The sequence below is a fragment of the Pogoniulus pusillus genome, chromosome Z, assembly GCF_015220805.1.
Source record: "Pogoniulus pusillus isolate bPogPus1 chromosome Z, bPogPus1.pri, whole genome shotgun sequence".
In the NCBI taxonomy this organism is placed as follows: Eukaryota; Metazoa; Chordata; class Aves; order Piciformes; family Lybiidae; genus Pogoniulus; species Pogoniulus pusillus.
Genome location: NC_087309.1, coordinates 66984936 through 67003444, shown reverse-complemented (window position 1 = coordinate 67003444; position 18509 = coordinate 66984936). Strand labels below are relative to the sequence as shown.

The following is an 18509-nucleotide window of genomic DNA, read 5'->3' as shown; positions in this document are numbered from 1 at the left end:
CTTCTTCCTTACTTTTTTTTTTTTTTATTTATTTTTGATGTCTCACAGTTGATAGCCAAGATACCAACCATTACTGCACTTTGCAACTTGCACGGAGAGAAACTACAGGTATTTAAGCAGTCTCATCCAGACATAGTGAACACACTATTTCCTCCGTTATACAAGGAGCTTTTCAATCCAGACTCAACCACTGGCTGCAAGTGAAGGGGATAACAGAGTTTTCACATAGTCATGGAATGCATCACTATTAAGACAAAAAGAAATGTTTTCATGAAGAACTTATTAAAAATGTCACTACTGCAACACTAGGAATGTCCTGCACTTAATAGAAATATTTTTCACCGCTACAGTTTGAAGAATGTAAATATGCAACTCTGAGTGGGGATGTCTTTTTTCTCTTTTCTTTGTTCACTGGTGGGGTTTTTTTGTTGTTTTGTTTTGTTTTTTAACTGACGATGAGTATACAAATATAGGACACTGCGTTGTTTTTGTTCTTTTTGTTTGTTTGTTATTTTATTTTATTTTGTCGGGGTATGTTTTGGGAGACAACTGTTCCTAGAATTTTATTGTAGATAAACATGAGAATAGAGCAGTACTTCACAGTATTACTCTTACTGGTTATTGTTCAAATATAATTTAAGAAAATTCCACTTATTAGACTTGCCTATTTCTATGTTTTCAGATAGTTTAATGCATGTGGAAATTTGTAGCTGTCTTGGAAATAATGGTGCATGTATGGAATATGCACATATATATATGCTGTATACTTTTTAATATGCATATATATATGTAGATATTATATGCATACATGCTGTATCTTAAAAATCCCATGCCTACTTTTAAAGGATGCTCGGCCTGGTTGTCATGCATTTCTTACTCTCCAAGTAATGTATTAGATTTACTATTGGCAATCAAGATTTGCTTTGCCAATCAGAGTTAAATTATCAGCTGCCAATGTGTAAAAATAAGATCACTTCCAAGATGCATTTAATGTAGTGCATGTGTGCAGTTTGTAAATGAAACATCAGGAATGTATCAATGGTGAAGAAGCCTTGTCTGGATGATGTTAGGGGAGAGAGGAAAAGGAGTTTTTATTCTTATTTTCTCCCTGTTACAGGGATGAAGCAAATATAAAAGTGAACATTGTAGGACGTGATTTCAGTAGTTTCTGAAACATGGTGCAAAAGTGTAGACAATCCCACACATACATTCCTTTATTCCACACATGATTTATTTTGTATGATCTGCTTTGAAAACAAGTTGGAAGATTTGGTTTGTTTTTTAATGAACTCACAGAAAAGATGTGTAGTGGACTCAGTGAAAACTATTATAAGCCTAAAATGCAGCAGCAGAGGGAGAAAATCTGAGCAAAGGAGACGAAAAGTCAAAGCAAGCAATATCCATGGTTACAAAGTCAAATATAATTATCACTGTTTTCTGACACAGACATCATCTAGGTGAGACTCTTGGTTTCCATTGCATGTGCATTATATACACAGGCATATGTATGTATGTATATATTTGTAGGTATGCAACTGCATATATATGTGTATATATATACATATACATACATATGATTGTTTTGGGGGCTTGATTGCAAAACCAAAGGCAAACACAGAGGGCTGCCATGGACTTCACCTTGTACATTAATTAAGTATAATTAACAGCCACAATTAATGTATTTGGACTTTGCCAGAGATAAAAAACACAGACCTTTTAGTTATGGAAGAGGGAGTCAGTTTCTGCTCTTCTGTTACATGTTGTGAGCCTTTTCAGCAAAGTGTCCTCCAGGATACCAGCGGAAGAAGTGGAGAAAAATTAAGAGGAAGCATAGAGCAGAGAAGAATTTGAGCCAAGGCATAAATGTGGGCAGATAGACTTCTATATTTAAGGCGCATAGAAATAAGTGCAAGGAGGAACGTGCTAGCAGGGAGGCCAAATGACCCACTGTGCACCTGACTGCACAGCAGTAAGGTAGCAGGGAGCCCACAGGAACACAGTGATGCCCTAGGGTGGGTGCAGAAACTTCTTTGTTGCAGTGACAACATAGTGCTGGAGAGCTTTTCCAGCAGATCACACAGCTCTGGTCTCAATCTTCTGATCCTTTTCCTGCATGATCAGATCATTCACACGTTATTCAAAGTACTTCATGGAGTTTTTCCCTTACCCTCCATCAGCCAACTTGCAACTTTATATACATGTTTCATGACAGAATCCAGTGTAGACAACACTGAATTTGTTTGCTTTGTTTTGGCAATGCCAGACCATATATAAGAGCAGTTACAAAGTGTCATCTAATAGATACTTCTCTATAGGTCCATTACAACTTGAAAAAGAGAAAAAAAAGGCACAGTGAAGTTTCTTGTGCTTTTTCTTGCAAACATAACATACACTTCAGAATTACTGAGTCCTATAGAACAACAATTTCTAAAATATCTTTTTTTGCTCCAAATTCAGAGTACATTTCCTGATCTCTACTATAACTACTGGTTATAGTAAAGTGTCTTCAAGTACATAATAAAGCATTACATTTGGTGCTTCTTTATACCACTTAAACCTTAAGATTGGCATTCCCTTACAAGGTGTTTTATCTGTTTTCATCCCTTTTTACATGTCAAAACCACTACAAGAATCCCCAAACTCCAACTGTCTCTCATACAAGAAAACCTTAGTTATTCATATTTATGTACTGTCTATGTGATATTGTTGTGGGAAAAATTATGACGTTTAACTGAGCCCTAGAAGTGCTGAGCTTTACCCGCAGGGGATTCATGTTTTCTTTGTCTTTTCCAACACAGGAACATATACATACAGGTTTGTTTGAAATCCTTTACAAACTTGTTTTCAGTACATCAAAAGTAACATATTTAGCCAACCCACAAAAAAATTAGAATACTGCAGTTCTTAGTGATGACAAATAAAGAGGCTTATCAGGTTTATTAAATACTCACATGTTTTGTTCTTTTCAAGTAAGCTAATCAGTCCTTGAGATTTTTGACATGTTCTTAGGCAAGATAACCAAATGGAGATCACCAGTGAAAAAGACATTATTTAAACCTTATATGCCTGGCTTTCAATCCTTAAAGCACTATTCCTAAATTACTGCAACCTCACGAACTTTTTAAACAATAAAGATTACCGTCACTTTTAAAAGACACTGAAATGAAGGAAGAGGTGTTTAACACCTTGACAGAGACCACAGAGGCAGCAGTGTCCAGTCCTGGAATAAAAATGGACTCTTGCTTTTTGTACTGAAAATATTAAGCAGCTGGTACACAAAATCTTTATTGCCATAGATAGACAATAGCCAATATAAAGAGTTACAAATACTGCCAAACCAGTTTGTATCTTCAGATAAGGTTAATTATCAACAGAGTGAACTATTTTTGTTACTACTTTTAAAGATAAGCTTGTTGTTTATTTTGAAAATAAACATTAATTCTCCTGTTATATTTATTTGTGGTAAATAAGGCTATTAAATTGTATTTCATTTTCTGTATGTCAAGAATGGCCTCATAGGTAAAGTATTACCTCTTTTGACCTTCATTGACTGATTTTAGAACAGCAAATGCTACAGTCTGGATTTTTGTTGTTGATACTGATACATAGTCATTTACACTTAAAATTTCAAACTCTTAATATTTGATTTCACATTTTCAATTTATCCCTAGACTTTAAATGATAAAATAGCATGAATTCAGGTGAGTAACTCTATAAACCACTCGCAAAATGTATTTCAGAAAATTCTAGTTGACTTTTTCTTGGTTTTCACTAGTCTATAGTGGTATCTGAACCCTTTCAATTAAACCTTTAAAACTAAGATTTGTCACATCCACTCTCCATAATTATTTGTTATTATAGTTGATTTTTCTTTTTAGTGACAAGCTTTTCAAATGAAACATATTTTTAAATGATTGATTAACCCTAAATCTTCAACAAAAAGATATTTAAAGCATGTATTGAGTCTTCTGCTACTAGCGTTGCTCTCAGATAATTCAGTCACATTGATCTAAATTATCCTTGGCATCAAGCAAGCAGATGCAGGCTGTTCATTATGCTACCACAGAGACTTAATTTTAGAGTAAATGTCACTATTGCCAGCTTTGTATAAAAAATTAATTCCAAGAGTCATATTTCCTTCTAATGGAAAAATTGCTTTAGTGAGTGCTAAGGGTAAAGGGGGCAGGGGAGAGAGAGAGGAATTATTAAAAAAAAAAAAAAAAAAGGAAAATAAAAATAGGGTGATAGAAGGCACTCAGCTGAACAATTGTTTCCAAAAGAAGTATATATATATATGATTGATTTGTGATAAGCAGTTTAGGAATTGATTCTACAAGTTGGCAGATTCTCTTAGATATAAATAGAGCCACTAAAAATGAAGGCATCTCAGTACCATATTCAGCACTTCATAAAGTCAGAGGCCCTTGGTGGTGAAAGGTCCCCTCTGAGCTTTGCAGACCTCAAGTCAAATGTTGCTGTCATACTTACATCTTAATAATTTCACTTCACAGTTCCCCTTGTTCATTTCAGCTCTGTTTCTCAGAGATCAGTTTATTCTTCCTGTTGCGCCTTGAACACTAATGCTGCCTCAATGCTGGTGCCAGATCATGGTGCTCCACAGGAAGCAGCCAGCAGACCTGTCAATGAAGATGAGCTTTACAATGTGGTGTACCTTCTTTGTTTCCATGGTGGCATCTTGCATAGGTGTACATTTTCCCATGAGATAGATTTCTGACATAACTTCTACAGAGAGAGGGTGCAAAGCTGCTCTTGTGTACTGGTCTCTCAGCCTCCCACCACTGGGCCATGGGAGTTGTTCCAAGGCTGCAGCAGCCTCACAAATCAGTTACACAGATATTTACAGGTGTGCAGCTGATAGCTTCTTCCCTGCTGTTTTTTCACCCCCTCCAAAGCAATGCTAAAAAGCACATTTGGAAGATATTCAAGTTCCCCCCTCGTCCTCCTGACTCTGCATTGATTGTGCTGTTTCCAGAAGATCCAAGGTTCAGCCTTAAAGCTGGTTCCTATTTTCGGAGTCATTGTCTATTGGATGTCCCAGGAATATATCCCTGATCAATAACATCACACTGAAAGATGAAAAATATTTTTTGTCCAAATACATCTTATCTAAACCCATATGCAAAGGAAATCAGAGACAGAACACCTTGCTTTGTCCTGGCAGTAACAAACATTATGTTTACACCTAGCAACCTATCGCAGGACTTTCTGCTCCCTGTCTAGAAACTCCTACCTCTGACATCCATTAGGAACAGTGTGTCAGAGAACCTGTCATCTTCTTTCCTTCTTAAGTTTCATGCTTCGTAAATGACAATCACTGCTTGATGCAGATGTTGCACTATGCCACTCAGGGATATTTCATTGCTAATAATAGCTGTATAACAGTGATAATAAGGAAGAGAATGTTAATGGCTTTGCAGGGCACAGGTTGAGGTGCCCAAATGAACGTGACCCAGACAAGACTTTCAAGCCAGTGATTAGAATTAACATTGGCATAAACTGAATTCACTGTCAGCATTTCCTCAGCTCGATGCAGGACTTATGTCATCCATTGTTTGACAGTCAGTGGAGCCCTTAAAGTCCTTTTGGAAATAAAATGCAAATGAGCTTTGTAGGAGTTACTGAATTTAGACAACTGACAAAAGAAAGTGCAGCTTAAAGGTATGGTACCATTAATGGGAGTTGCTGCAGGCATGTAAGAACAAATATTAAAAATGGAATGAATGATAGTATGTCAGCAACAACAGCAACAGTTACACTGAACTGCCACATGGAGGAATGACTACAAAGCAAGTAAAGTGGCTAACAGATATCCTTTCCTCTCAGGGATGCACAAAGTCATAGCCTCTTTAGCAGTGCTTCTCTACTATATGAGGAGTACTTTTCTCACCTTAGGCAAACAAGACTCCGTTTTATGCTGGGCTAGTGAAAACTATTCCCATAACCCAGAATTTTGAAATTAGCTTCTGCTCATCCATGACTTATACCACATTTTTTCCATAGACTTATAATTGCAGGAGCATGCACAGGAAGACGCACGGCAGTGGATTGCACTGCTAGTCATGACCATGTGTTCTAGATCTCTAGCCAAGGGTTTTTCCTCCACTCTCAGTATGATCTTTGCTTTGACTCCCTTCATCTTCTGAATTCCCTACATTTATAAACAATGTGTGGGCAACTTCAAGAGGTGGAGAGATCAGTATCCCTGTGTATCAAGGTTTTCATAATCATATTCTTGCCAAGTATCCCATCACAATTTGAATTTTAATCTTTCATGTTCTGATAGATCCATCCAAGTGACTGAATTTCTTGTTAGCATGATACCTGCCCATTAAAAACCAATCTTTTGTCCAGAAGACCTTGCTACTCTCAGCTGATAGTGAATGTGGCCTGGAATGGTAAATGTTCTATCTCAAAGCTGATCCTTACCTGTAGCTTGCAAACAAAGTTCCACTTTGTTGCTTCCTCCTTTTCCTTCACCTTCTGTGTCTTCATGTAGCAGCATTGTTCCTGCATGTGTTGTCCTCGCACATAAGTTAAAGCTTTGTGACAACGAGCCCAACACCCTAGTAATTTCCCATCACAGAAGTGGTTTCCAGCAGATCAGTTAACTATAAAAGCCACTTGCATCTGCAACCTCCATACACAACCCACTGTGAAAAGACCTAAAATTTCTACAGTGGTAGCTCACAGATCAGTAAGTCTGAAAAATGGAGCCTGAATGTCCAGTGACATGATGAATGTGTCAGTGTCCTCCAAACAATCCTTGATTTATGCTGAGAGAGTATGACAATGCACAAAATGCTCTGGGAAAGGGGAGGTATTTCCTAGATGTTACTGCAGGCAGCAAGGGTAGTGCTCACAGTGAGTTCGGCAACATGCTGTACTACATTTCTATTTCATCCTCACAGTTCAAGCACAGCACATAGGGAGAGTAAAGAAAAAAAATCATTAGATGTAGCAGCAATAAATTATAAATGTTTCTCTGTAACTGTGCTTGCAGAAATTGTTTGCCTTGCACGTGGTCTTCTGTACAATAACATAAACAAAAAACTTCTTCATCTGATGTAGATATCCCAGCGTTTTTGCGTTTGTGTTGGATAGAGCTGCTAATTTGTGGTCGAAGATACTGCTGTTGAAAAAAATGTATGTGCTTCAAGAAAAGGCTGAGGCTCTTGTTTATGGCTATATGTTGGCAGCAGTAAAGTTTGTTCAGTATAAAACTTTGCCTGGAGAGAATTTTTAAAATGTTTCCTAGTTTTTGATATTATGATCACATTGGTCCCTTGTTTGGGGAACAAGAACACTACTGCATTGAAAAACAAGGAGGCCAGCGGTCGGCCACAAAGAACAGAAAGAGCAGGCTGTACCTTGAAGACTGTTTCAGATAAAACCAGCTTACTTTGGGGAGGGGAAAGAAAAAAAAAAAAAAAAAAAAAGGAAAAAAAATTAAAATATTTTTAAAAAAAGCACTTATACTTGTCTTGATTAGACACACAGCTTAATCAGTCAAAGTTACTACATTAGGCTGTTGACTTTGGGGATTCAGATTCAGATGCACTACATTTGTGTTTTTTAAATGTCTCACTTCAGTGTCAGAATCAGGCAAAAAAAAAAAGGTGTTTTGTTGTTATTAGGAAATGCTAATAATCATTTAACCCTGCAGAGTGTGGACCGCAAATTCTCGTGCAGTAGATGGGGATTTATCTGTGCACTTATCCTTAAAAAGCCACTGAGTAGCATAGCAAGTGAACTAGCCGTGATAATCTTTGCCTCTTGCGTGACCTCTAGTAAACTACTGGGAGCGGCTCTGTGATTGTACTTGTGGCCACAAATAAAGCACAAGGGAACTCTAAGCTGTTACCAACACCCAGCTAGTTCAAGTGCATGGGGTATTTTGAGATTTATGCTAATCGCTGTGAGATAATTCCCATGTTAAACTAATTACTCTGGTTGTAATGAGTGGACATGGTGTAAATAAAATAGGAATCAGAATAGCAACAAAATCCCTTATTTTATGGCTGCACTCTCTGCCTCATCTGATTAACGCTAAAGAAATTTACTTTAAAACTAAACAAACAAAACAAGAAGAAAGAAACCTGAGTATGTATTGTAGAAATGTAGAAGACAAATAAAGTATTTTTTCAAATTTAATTACTTTTAATATATGCTTGTGGAAGGTCTGATCCTATGTATGCTGTCTCTGTAACTTTTGCTGTAAATAACATGGGACAGTGAATACACTGGTTTTTCTATGTCTCTGTTTAAGCATAAGACTTTGTAACAATTTTTTTTAAAGAGGAAAAACATCAAAGAGCAGATCACATACTTGCTTCCTGTAAGTGTAATGTACTTTTCAGTTTTTATGGAAACTGATTGTAATAGATGAAGCCTTTTGACCAGCCATTGATGTTTAGTGTATACTTCTGTTTGTAATGCTGGGAGGGAGGAGGGGGGGGAGGGAAGAAGAAAAAGAAAAAAAGTGGGATTGTCCATGACACATGATCCCAATGAGTCTGTGGAGTATTGCATTAATAACTGCAGACCACATTTGACTAATACAATTTGAAGAAAAGTTGCTCTAGCAAATAATGTTTCCTTACAGTATATGGCTTTTATGAGTCCTTCTGGCATGAATTATATTAATAGAAACATTTCTTTCTTTCCAACAAGCAAAATATTTTTGTATGCCTTTAGTTTCTTATTCAAACTTGAGGTCAGATCGCTCATTAGCTGTAATCTGAAGCCATAACTGACCTTCACCAAATACATGTTTTAAAGACCATAAGAGATAAAGAAATTATGACCAGGTTTATCAACAGCTATAATAACACAAGCAGGAGCATAAATAGCACACAAAGTGTTTAGATGCTTTTCCAGAATCCCAATATGACTTTAATGGCTAGTATTTTGTGATTACCAATTTATAAAAAAATAAAAATAAAAAAATAAATAAAAACCATAATTAAAATAGCTATTTAGATTTAAAGGAAACTTTCTAATATTTTTTGAAATATCCCTGAAAATGCTTCCTTGCTTTTAGGATTATGAGAGAAACTGATTTTTCATATATTTCCCAATTCCAAATATCTAATGTTTTTTATGCTATTTCCAGTTAATTTTGTTAGAGTGGAGTGAGATGTTAAAACCCAGATCTTCAAGCCTTTAGATATTCAGTGCTTGCAAGTAGCTGTATTGTTGCAAATCAACTTGATTTGAATTTTCAGAGTGTGTTGTTTGCTACTTGATAAGCGTGCTTACTACTGTTGATAACACACGGGAGTTGCATTGCCTGTCAAGAAGTGTGATTAAAACCAATCAAATGAAATACAAATAGCACTCAAAGTGAATCACTCTCAAAGCTGAAAAAAATCTTTTCTAAAATCAAAAGCCTCATTGACTCAGCAGTGATTTTTGGGGGTTTGGGTATTAATTGTATAATAATTATGATATATCTTAAGCGATTTGTAGATGGAAAAAAAAAGAATCAAATGAACCATGAGATACTGGATAAAACTTTGGTTCCAGTGAAATCAACAGCAAAACCCCTTATTGATTTCCATGAAGCCAGTAGTTTATCCAAGTTTTTTTTACATCTGCAGTTTTGTTCTGATCTTTCTCCTTTGTTTAACATAACTGACCTAATTTATGTGTATGTGGGTAAAAAATACAGCCTGATTCATTTAGAAAGTGACCATTGAAGGGTTTATTTTTTATCATGAATTTCATAGGACCAGCATCTCTGTCAAATGAAAAGGTTCTATATTACTTTAGAATGTAATAGATTTTTGTCTTATTTTATGTCCTGTAAATTATTAGTTCAATGCTGTTAGCGTTCCATTATAATGCACACATGATTTTTGAATGTTTTCTGTAAATGACAATCAATGTTGATGAAGTTCCTTTCTTTAATGAAAAATTAAAAAAAAAAATGAGACAGAGAAAATAAATTCTGTTGTGTGGCTTCTTTTCCCCATCCTTTAAATTAACTGGATCTGTCAGATAACTACAGTGTCTGTATTTCCAAACGAGATGGGTAAAAACAAAAACCTAAACGTCAGGAGTCTGTACCTTAAACTGTGGAATTAATTGTAGCATGTTCCTCCATCAGTGTGCCGGGAGGGGTATTCTGCCGCCTATGCCGATTTTGACAGAGAGGAGAAATTAATTGGGGTGAGATAATATTCTATAAATGTATATATTTATTAACTTTAATATTCTGAAACCTTGCCACCCCCAACCACTGTATATTAATATTAAAAGGATTCTTACAAGGTTATGAAAACATTCTAGGATAAAATATGTACAGTGACTTATTAATAACTAGCAAACATTCAAACTATAAACAGAGAGAGGAGTTTTCCCCGTGGCAAATACCGTTTGGGGTCTATATGCTATCTGCCCAGCAGTGGGCTGAAAACTGATTCTGCTCCATGGCAGAGGCAACAGATACTTAACAGAGGCATCTAAGCTTTTACTCACAATTCTGATTAATCAATAATCACCCTCTGGGGCTACGTCACAGCCTATGCCAGTGTCCAGACTTCAGGGGAACTTTGCCCGTGGACTTTGAGGCTGGAATCCTCCCAGCCTGAGGGGAAAGGATGAATCTTCTCAGTTTCTGGGGAAATGGTCTCTGACCTGGCTCTCCTGGCGAAGGATGCAATCCCCGCCCCTGTGCTGCTGGCTTCCTCTGGGTGCTCCATCCAGGGAATTCCTAGTAGGCAGGATCTCAGGTGCAGGAGGAGAACATCGTACCATCTCATTACAACTCCCACACGGCTAGCAGGCCGATAGCATGTGCAGACGATTCAGAGTCTGCTTCCTGGTTATCTCAGCTGCAGCAGTGCTTACTGGGCAATGATAGGCAGTGGGCATGCAAAGTGTGCACGGATGGCTACTTAGGAGTCTGAGCTCCGTAGGTAAATGCAAGCAATACAGGATCTGGTCCTGATAGCACAGTGGTGTGCAGATGTGCACAACTGGCTAGGAGACTATGGGCTCCACATACATATTGGCAGGCTTAAGTGATGTCTGCAACTAAGGTATGCAGGCAGGGAGCTGCGAGTGGATCCGAGCTGCAAGTGGGTCAGAGCCATGCAGGGGTCTGAGCATCTGAGCACCTGAGCATCTGAGCTGCAAGTGAGGCTCTGAGTGTGAGCAATGGTGTGCCACAACGAAGAGATGGGGAGGCAGCTTGATGCGAGCTAAGTTCTGACTTTATTAGGCAACATACAAGGGTATTTATACTTTTCAGAAAGCATCAGAAGGCTTAACATTTTTATCTATTGATTAGTCATTTTATCACATGCAAAATAGTCTTTTCTTCCAATCCAAATTCTGTCTGCCACATTTGTTTCCCGAGGAGCAACAGTCTTAGCATATTCATCAGATAAGAAGGACAGTCTTGGCATATTCATCACGTAGCAAAGGACCTGTCTCCTTGCTTCTTCTGATATGCAAATTCTCATTCTTTCCTCTTGCACAATGTTAAGATACACTCTGACTCAGGTGGTTTGCCCCAGGGTTTGTGTTGACACTGATGATTGATCACTGTTACATTAGTGGCCTGTGATCCCACACTGGCGTCCAAGCATGGGGGTCTGAGTATGCTGTTCACCTGTGCACCCCTATCTATTGAATGTGGGGTCGAGATTGATGGCTCCTTTGGCCACTAGAAAGACCAATCAGGTTGGCAGTTGGCCAAACCCTACCATAATAGGCAAATGCCACTTGCCTGGGCTTTCCCCAAATATGGTAATCACATGGTCTTGCACCAGGGAGACACAAGCTGAGTGTGTGGGGGCTTACACAACCTGTTTACAGACAGAGGTCCTGGCAGAAAAACATGTCCAGGCAGGACAAGGCATAAATAAGCCTATTTTCGGGCCTACAGGCCCTCCACGACACAGTGCACCACAAGTGTCTCTCTTTCTCAGTTTAAATGAGAGCTGCAACTTTCCAATATGCAAACTGTTGGATTTATTAATGCATTTCTGTCTTTGGTTGGGGGGAGGGGGAATTCTCAACTACTAGAAAGGCAAAGCCACATATGAACACTTGCCTGAAGACAAATTGCACATCGATATTATAAAAAGAAACCCCTGCATTTGAATTATAAATGAAGCCATTTTTAATATTATTTTTACATTTGTATATGCCTGGTAATAATTGGTACTGAAGGATGAACAGAAAATCTTAGATGTCAAAGCCAAAGATGGTACCTTTGAAAGATAACTCTTTTTATTTTCAAGACCCTAACTTTAAAGTAGGAATAAATTTTTTTAAAAAGAAAGAAAAAAACAATGTCTCAAGGCTTTATTTTGCAAACTCTTAAGCACATATTTGTTGTGTTACTAATTTCAGAAGGAGGAATGTACATGCATAAAATCACCTCTATGTTTAAATTTTTCTTGCATCTCAGTGCAAGAAAGCAAGTCTGGGTTCTGAGGTGCAGTAAATGCAGATCGTCATGATTGAACTTTTAAATCTTAGAATTTAAGATTCACTTGGAGATTTCATATCCAAACAGAATAATGTCATAAAAATGTAACAGGGACTTCATAAATAAATATTTGTGGGTTTGGTATAATGAAACTTAACAGCTTGCTAGCCATATGAAAGAAATAGACTGATGCATTTTCCTGTTGAAAAAGAGAGAACCCTGCAAATATGTTGTAATGTGTGTTTAAAGCATAGAATTACCCAGTTTGGGAGGGACCTCCAGACATTATCTAGCACAACTCTCCTGTAGTGGGCAGGGACATCCTCAACTAGACTGGATGGCCCAGAGCCCCTCTGAACCTCGCCTTGAATATCTCCAGGGAGAGAGCCTCAAACATCTTTCTGGGCAACTTGTTCACTGCTCGTTGTAAAGAATCTTTTCTTAACATCGCATCTAAATCTACTCTTCTCTAAATATGTAGTGTGACAGTGTCAGAGGCCTGTGTTTATACTGGCCTCTATTTTTTCAGTTAGAAAAGCAGAATCAGATATTTTTAAAATATTTGTACTTGTTCAAGGCTAATTGGAATATTTTAATGAGAGAAATTAGGTCATTGGCTGTGGAAAGAAAATAATAGCGATGTCTATATTGCCCATTTGTTCTGCTGAGTTGTATAAAAACAAGAACACAGAGATAAGTCGCTCACGCTGAGTGTATGGCTGCCTGCTTTCCATATTAACTTCTCTGCCTGCATCTGTGTAACCCAACTAATCATTCTTTCTAACACCTCTCTTGCTGACTTTTTCCAGCTCACCCTGCACATAAGGGGGATTCTGAGATAAGGGAAGGGGTGGAAAGAAGGTGAGAGGTTGGTCAAAAGCCCCTGTTAGGCAGCCTGGATGCTGGGAGAGGTTTTGTATTTCTGTATCACCTTTAACTTGTATATTACTGTATATAGTTGTAAATATCTGTATGTATTGTATATATTTTGATTGTAAATTGTGCCAAGCTATAAATACAGCTTCATTCCTTAACTTCCAGCTGACTGAGTTAGTTTGGTGAGTTCCTAGCTGTGTACTGAGGGGAAGAGAAACTCCCAAATTTGCACAACATTATGAATACTTTTTGTGCAGTTCGTGTTTCCTTACTGCTCTGTTTCTAATCTAAGAAAAAAAGTTTTAGTATAATAGCCAGTTTTATCCAGACAGAATCAAACTTTCTCAAGTTCTGACAGTTTTGTAAGAAGACAAGTAGAACATTATTTTGAAACACTGTTGTATGGAAGTCTTACTGGGCATCACTTCTCTGCAGTATCAGTTAAATATCAGTGTATATGTCACTGGGCTCTAGGTCTAGTTTATATTTGCTCCTACATGTATGAATTTTCATGTACATTTTGCACATTACAGTTTCTCAAAGACAGATGGATTAATAGAAGCTTTCAAACAAGACAGTGGTGAAATACATTAGCAAAAAAAAACCAACCAAACAAAAAAAAAACAACCACCCAAACAGTAGTTAATTGTCAGTCTTACAAGTATTATATACTTGCAGGTGTTCTCTTAATTACAAACTCATGCAAATGCAGCCTTTTGGATCCTGTAGATGTGCTCAGCCATAACTTATCATACACCTTGAGCAACATCTTCATAACAGGAACTGTGTCATGAAACGTGATCAACATCATAAAATAGTCCAGCATTTGTACTAGACAAATCAAAATCTGGCTGAGCACTTTTCCTGCTCCACTCCCTTCATACTCCTCCACTGCTCCCCTCACTTCCCACCTCCATCCTCAGGAGAAACATATTTTTTAATAATTTGAAAACGGGGTTGCAGATTGCTTGGGCGGACAGAGACCAAATTGTTCTGATACAGTTTGTATTGGGTTCAAATGCAGGTTCCCAGAGACTCTTATAAATTTAATAGACCCAATGACAATTTATAGAATTTATAGAGTGCCCTCCCCTCTTCCCCCTCCTTTCCCCAAAAGACAGGGAGGGAGATAAAGGTAGGGATACCCAAATAAATCAATCTCACTCGATTTGAAAGTTAAAAAGGAAAAGTTTAACAACAACTTAGGAAAAGGGATTGGAGGTAGGGAAGTTTACAAAGGATAAGGAAGGGGAAAACAGCAAAATACAAACAGGGATGGATACAACCCGAGTAGTGTGATGGTGCCTCTGCCTCGTGGCTGCCACGTGGTGTGCTGGTATGCAGTATGAGTGTGCGTGGTCAAGAATGAACGCAGGAAAAGAGGAGTGAGACAGGAAACTCCTGTCTCTTTTATACCACAGGAAGTGGGAGGAGTGGGCTAACCATCACCTGGAGTGTGGCCCACCCCTGGGGAGGGGCCAAGACCCCTAGGGTCAGGTTCAGGGTCACTCCCCCAGGAGTGTTAACCCTATACACAGCTTTGAAGTGCCTGTTCACTGTGGAAGGCAACTGATAGTTATGGTGGGAAATGCTTGTCTTCCTATTTATGCAGGAGTTTTGTTGTGGGTTTATGGTCTATTTATATAAAAGAAGTGAGATTTACAGAAGATTTAAGAGCTTCAATTAGTCCCTATGAAAGGACTCTTGTTCCAAAAGGGCGTTATTCCAGTTACATTGAACAGGCTAGTAAACACATTGTGACTCTCTATAGAAATGCATTAAAACTGTGTGTGCAGCTATGATTCTTTAAATCTGCAAAGCAAATCTTTCATCTAGATATTCCACCTGTAAGGGCTCAATTTACCTGTCAAAAGAGGCATGTTGGTTTACCTTTCTTTTGAATACCTTGCTTGAGCACCTTCTGGGTTTCAAGGTCTTAGGTCTTTTTTAACTGTAGTTAGGGCATCACAAACGTAACTATGGTGTTCAGGGGTTCTTACGAAGTTTAAGTGTGTAACCTATACACTTCAAATGAAAGCCAATAAGTTGCATGTTTGAAAGTAAACATATTAGGCATCAACAGAGATTTGGAACTAATTGTTGTAATTTTCCTTCAAAATGCTCACAGCACTAACTACTTCCATGACCAGCACATTCTGCCCAGTCCTAATAAAGCTGTTATGTAAGATTCTTCCATTTCAACTAATTAACCAATAGTGATGCTGAGCAAATACTGAGCTTGCCTGTAGTTTTTTAAGATTAATAATTTTAAGAACTCTTTAAAAATTGGATCCTTTATCACCTATATCTTTTTTGTTTGGGGTTTGGGTTTTTTTCTGGGGGGGGGGTTCGTTTGCTTTTGGTAGTTTGAGTTTTTTTGTGGGTTTTTTTTGTTATTGTTTGGGGTTTATTTGTTTGTTTGTTTGTTGTCAGCTATTTTTTGATGGAGTTTTGTTTGGTGTGGATAGTGTTTGGCTCATTTTGTTGGTTTGGGGAGGTCTTCTGTGTGATTGAAATGGGTGGGTTTGAAAATTACCTTCAAATATAATCACCAGACCACGTCAGAAAGCTTGGAACGAAATGAAGCTATGTATTTACAGCAAGCTAAGATCTAGACTCACATAGTACAATGCATATGTACAAGAATATATTTACAAATATTTACAGTTATTTACAACAGAAGTGGCATTTGCGATCATGGTCTGTAACAATTCTCTAAACGACTCAATGGCTGACACTGGCAAGATCATGAAGGGCCTGGAACACAAATCCTATGAGGAGAGGCTGAGGGAGCTGGGCCTGTTTAGCCTGAAGAAAAGGAGGCTCAGGGGTGATCTTATTACTGTCTACAACTACCTGAAGGGACATTGTAGCCAGGTGGGGGGTGGCCTCTTCTCCCAGGTAACCAGCAATAGAACAAGGGGACACAGTCTCAAGTTGTGCCAGGGTAGGTATAGGCTGGATGTTAGGGGGAAGTTCGTCACAGAGAGAGTGATTTCCCATTGGAATGGGCTGCCCAGGGAGGTGGTGGAGACACTGTCCCTGGAGGCCTTTAAGAAAAGCCTGGATAAGGCACTTAGTGCCATGGTCTAGTTGACTGGATAGGGCTGGGTGCTAGGTTGGACTGGATGATCTTGGAGGTCTCTTCCAACCTGGCTGATTCTATGATTCTATGTTCTATGAATCTTAACATATCCTTTGATTCCTTGTGACAGCTGATGGCCAAACACTATGACGTTTTAGCAAATGTATGCTGATATTACTAAAAATTTTCTGTTGGCTTAGAAGTTAAATTTCTCACTCTCTGAGCTTGTAATTGACTCCTCACTTGTTTCTTGAGTCAGTGCACTGTGTTACTAAATGGGAGGTAAGAGAGATGGCTGGGAGGTCATGAAGTTAGAGATCAGTCATCCTACCATAATCTTCCTTAAAAGGCCACTATGCCCCAATCAACATGTCCATCTTCTCACTACAAAAGTTACGAAGTACTTTTATGCACGGTGCTTCGTGTTAGATGTTTCTAGAGACATTATCAGCAGATGTGAATTGTTATAGATTTCTCCCTTTTGTTTCTCAGCTCATTGTATTTGCTTGCTATAAATGCTGGACTGCTGTGACTTTAACTTGGGGCAATTTTAAAAAAGGAAGTACATTTCAGGGGCATTCCCCTATTTGTTTCTCTTTTCAATGTCCTTCACCACTATATTATTATATTTCTTCTCCACTCTCCCTGCCTTATAATCAAGGGGAGGTTGAAGGTCACACTATTGAGGAGTATCCTGGAGAGTGGCATTAGCTTGTGTGTACTTTATAAGCTCATACCCTATCCAAACAACTCAATCCAAACAAATGATCTTAAACCTAGACATTTGCTTAAATGAAAGTAGCTGCTCACAACATTTTACTAGCCAAGCAGAAACATGCTGCTTTAAGAAGCAATTTTCAGTCTGCAAACTAAACCATAGTATGATTGTATATCTAATTGAGAGGTCCAATAGAAAATGATAACAAAACAAGGTTTAAACTTTATGTTTTCCAGATGCTGGCTTTGGTGATTGACAACTACTGTCATTTTAGGCAATCAGATGATTTGGCATCTGTATGTCTACTTAACCTATTTCTTGGAACTTTTAAGTTATAAACACTGTCTTTGTCTTCATCTTTAAAATTTCTGGATATTATAAAATAAACTCATATTGTCTTGGCAATTACTACCTTGTACTCTTGCTTCCATATGGGTTATTAATGAAATCCACTCTGCTTCTCTCCAAAATGAGTTATTATTCCAGCATCACAGAATGACTTGTCCTATGCAAGTTAGCCTGAACTGTAACAGCATTCTCAGCCTTAAGGGAAAATCCTGCAATCCTGTCTTATCACTGAAACAGCATCCAGAGAAGCTGTGGATGTTTGCCAATCATGATTTTAAGTTATACTCTTAATCTTCAAGCTGCATGCTAAAAGATATCCAGCTCTACTGGAATGTGCATTCTTTACTCCTTCTTCAAACAGTAGCAAAGCAGAGGTACCATACCTTTTACACATCAGTGAACCAAATCAATAAAGACATTATCTGCTATAAACTGTTTGAAGGCATTTGTAACTGATGCTAATAAAGGCATATATAGTCAAGAGAACAAGGAACTGTACAAGTAGTAATAGATCAAGTGTTCTTGCCAAATAACATAGTACATAAAAGGTTTCACCTCAACATGAGGAGAAATTTCTTTACAGTGAAGGTGATGGAGCACTAGAGCAGGTTGCCCAGAGAGGCTGTGGAGTCTCCTTCTCTGGAGACTTTCAAAACCTTCCTGGATGCATTTCTGTGTGGACTACTCTAAGTGATCCTGCCTTAGCAGAGGAGTTGGGCTCAATGATCTCTGGAGGTCTCTTCTAACCTCTAATGCTCTGTGATTCTGTGAAATGTGCCTGAAATATGTCCATGAAGTACCTATACAAAAGCACTGAAACTAACTCTGATTCTTCTATTCTTAATTTATGGTCTTGAGTCACTGCAGTTAATAGCTGGTCTCTATTATGTGAGTTTGAAGAGCTGAAATCTTTTGCCAATGTCATTTTAGGCTGTTTCCTAAGAGTTTTTTCTTTTCATTTCTGTGCTAAGCTAGAATGTCTGCTCTAGCATTCTATCCAGTAAAAAACAGTGCTACAA

General features: G+C 38.1%; 1 protein-coding gene and 1 long non-coding RNA gene across 2 annotated transcripts in view; one reads left to right on the top strand and one right to left on the bottom strand.

Annotated features, from left to right (window-relative positions):
• The window catches only part of RORB (RAR related orphan receptor B), a 168136-nt gene extending 167477 nt beyond the window's left edge, over positions 1–659 (top strand). Inside the window, exon 10 of the mRNA XM_064176538.1 lies at positions 49–659. Within this exon, the coding sequence (XP_064032608.1) occupies positions 49–204 (156 nt within the window). The 3' untranslated portion in view covers positions 205–659. The remainder of the gene's footprint in view (positions 1–48) is intronic.
• A 554-nt stretch (positions 660–1213) lies between these two features.
• Positions 1214–4679, bottom strand: LOC135193074 (uncharacterized). Its single transcript, XR_010309088.1, has 2 exons — positions 4489–4679; positions 1214–2109 (listed from the first exon to the last, which is right to left on the bottom strand). It is a non-coding gene; the product is annotated as an uncharacterized LOC135193074 (long non-coding RNA).
• Positions 4680–18509: the final 13830 nt, after the last annotated feature.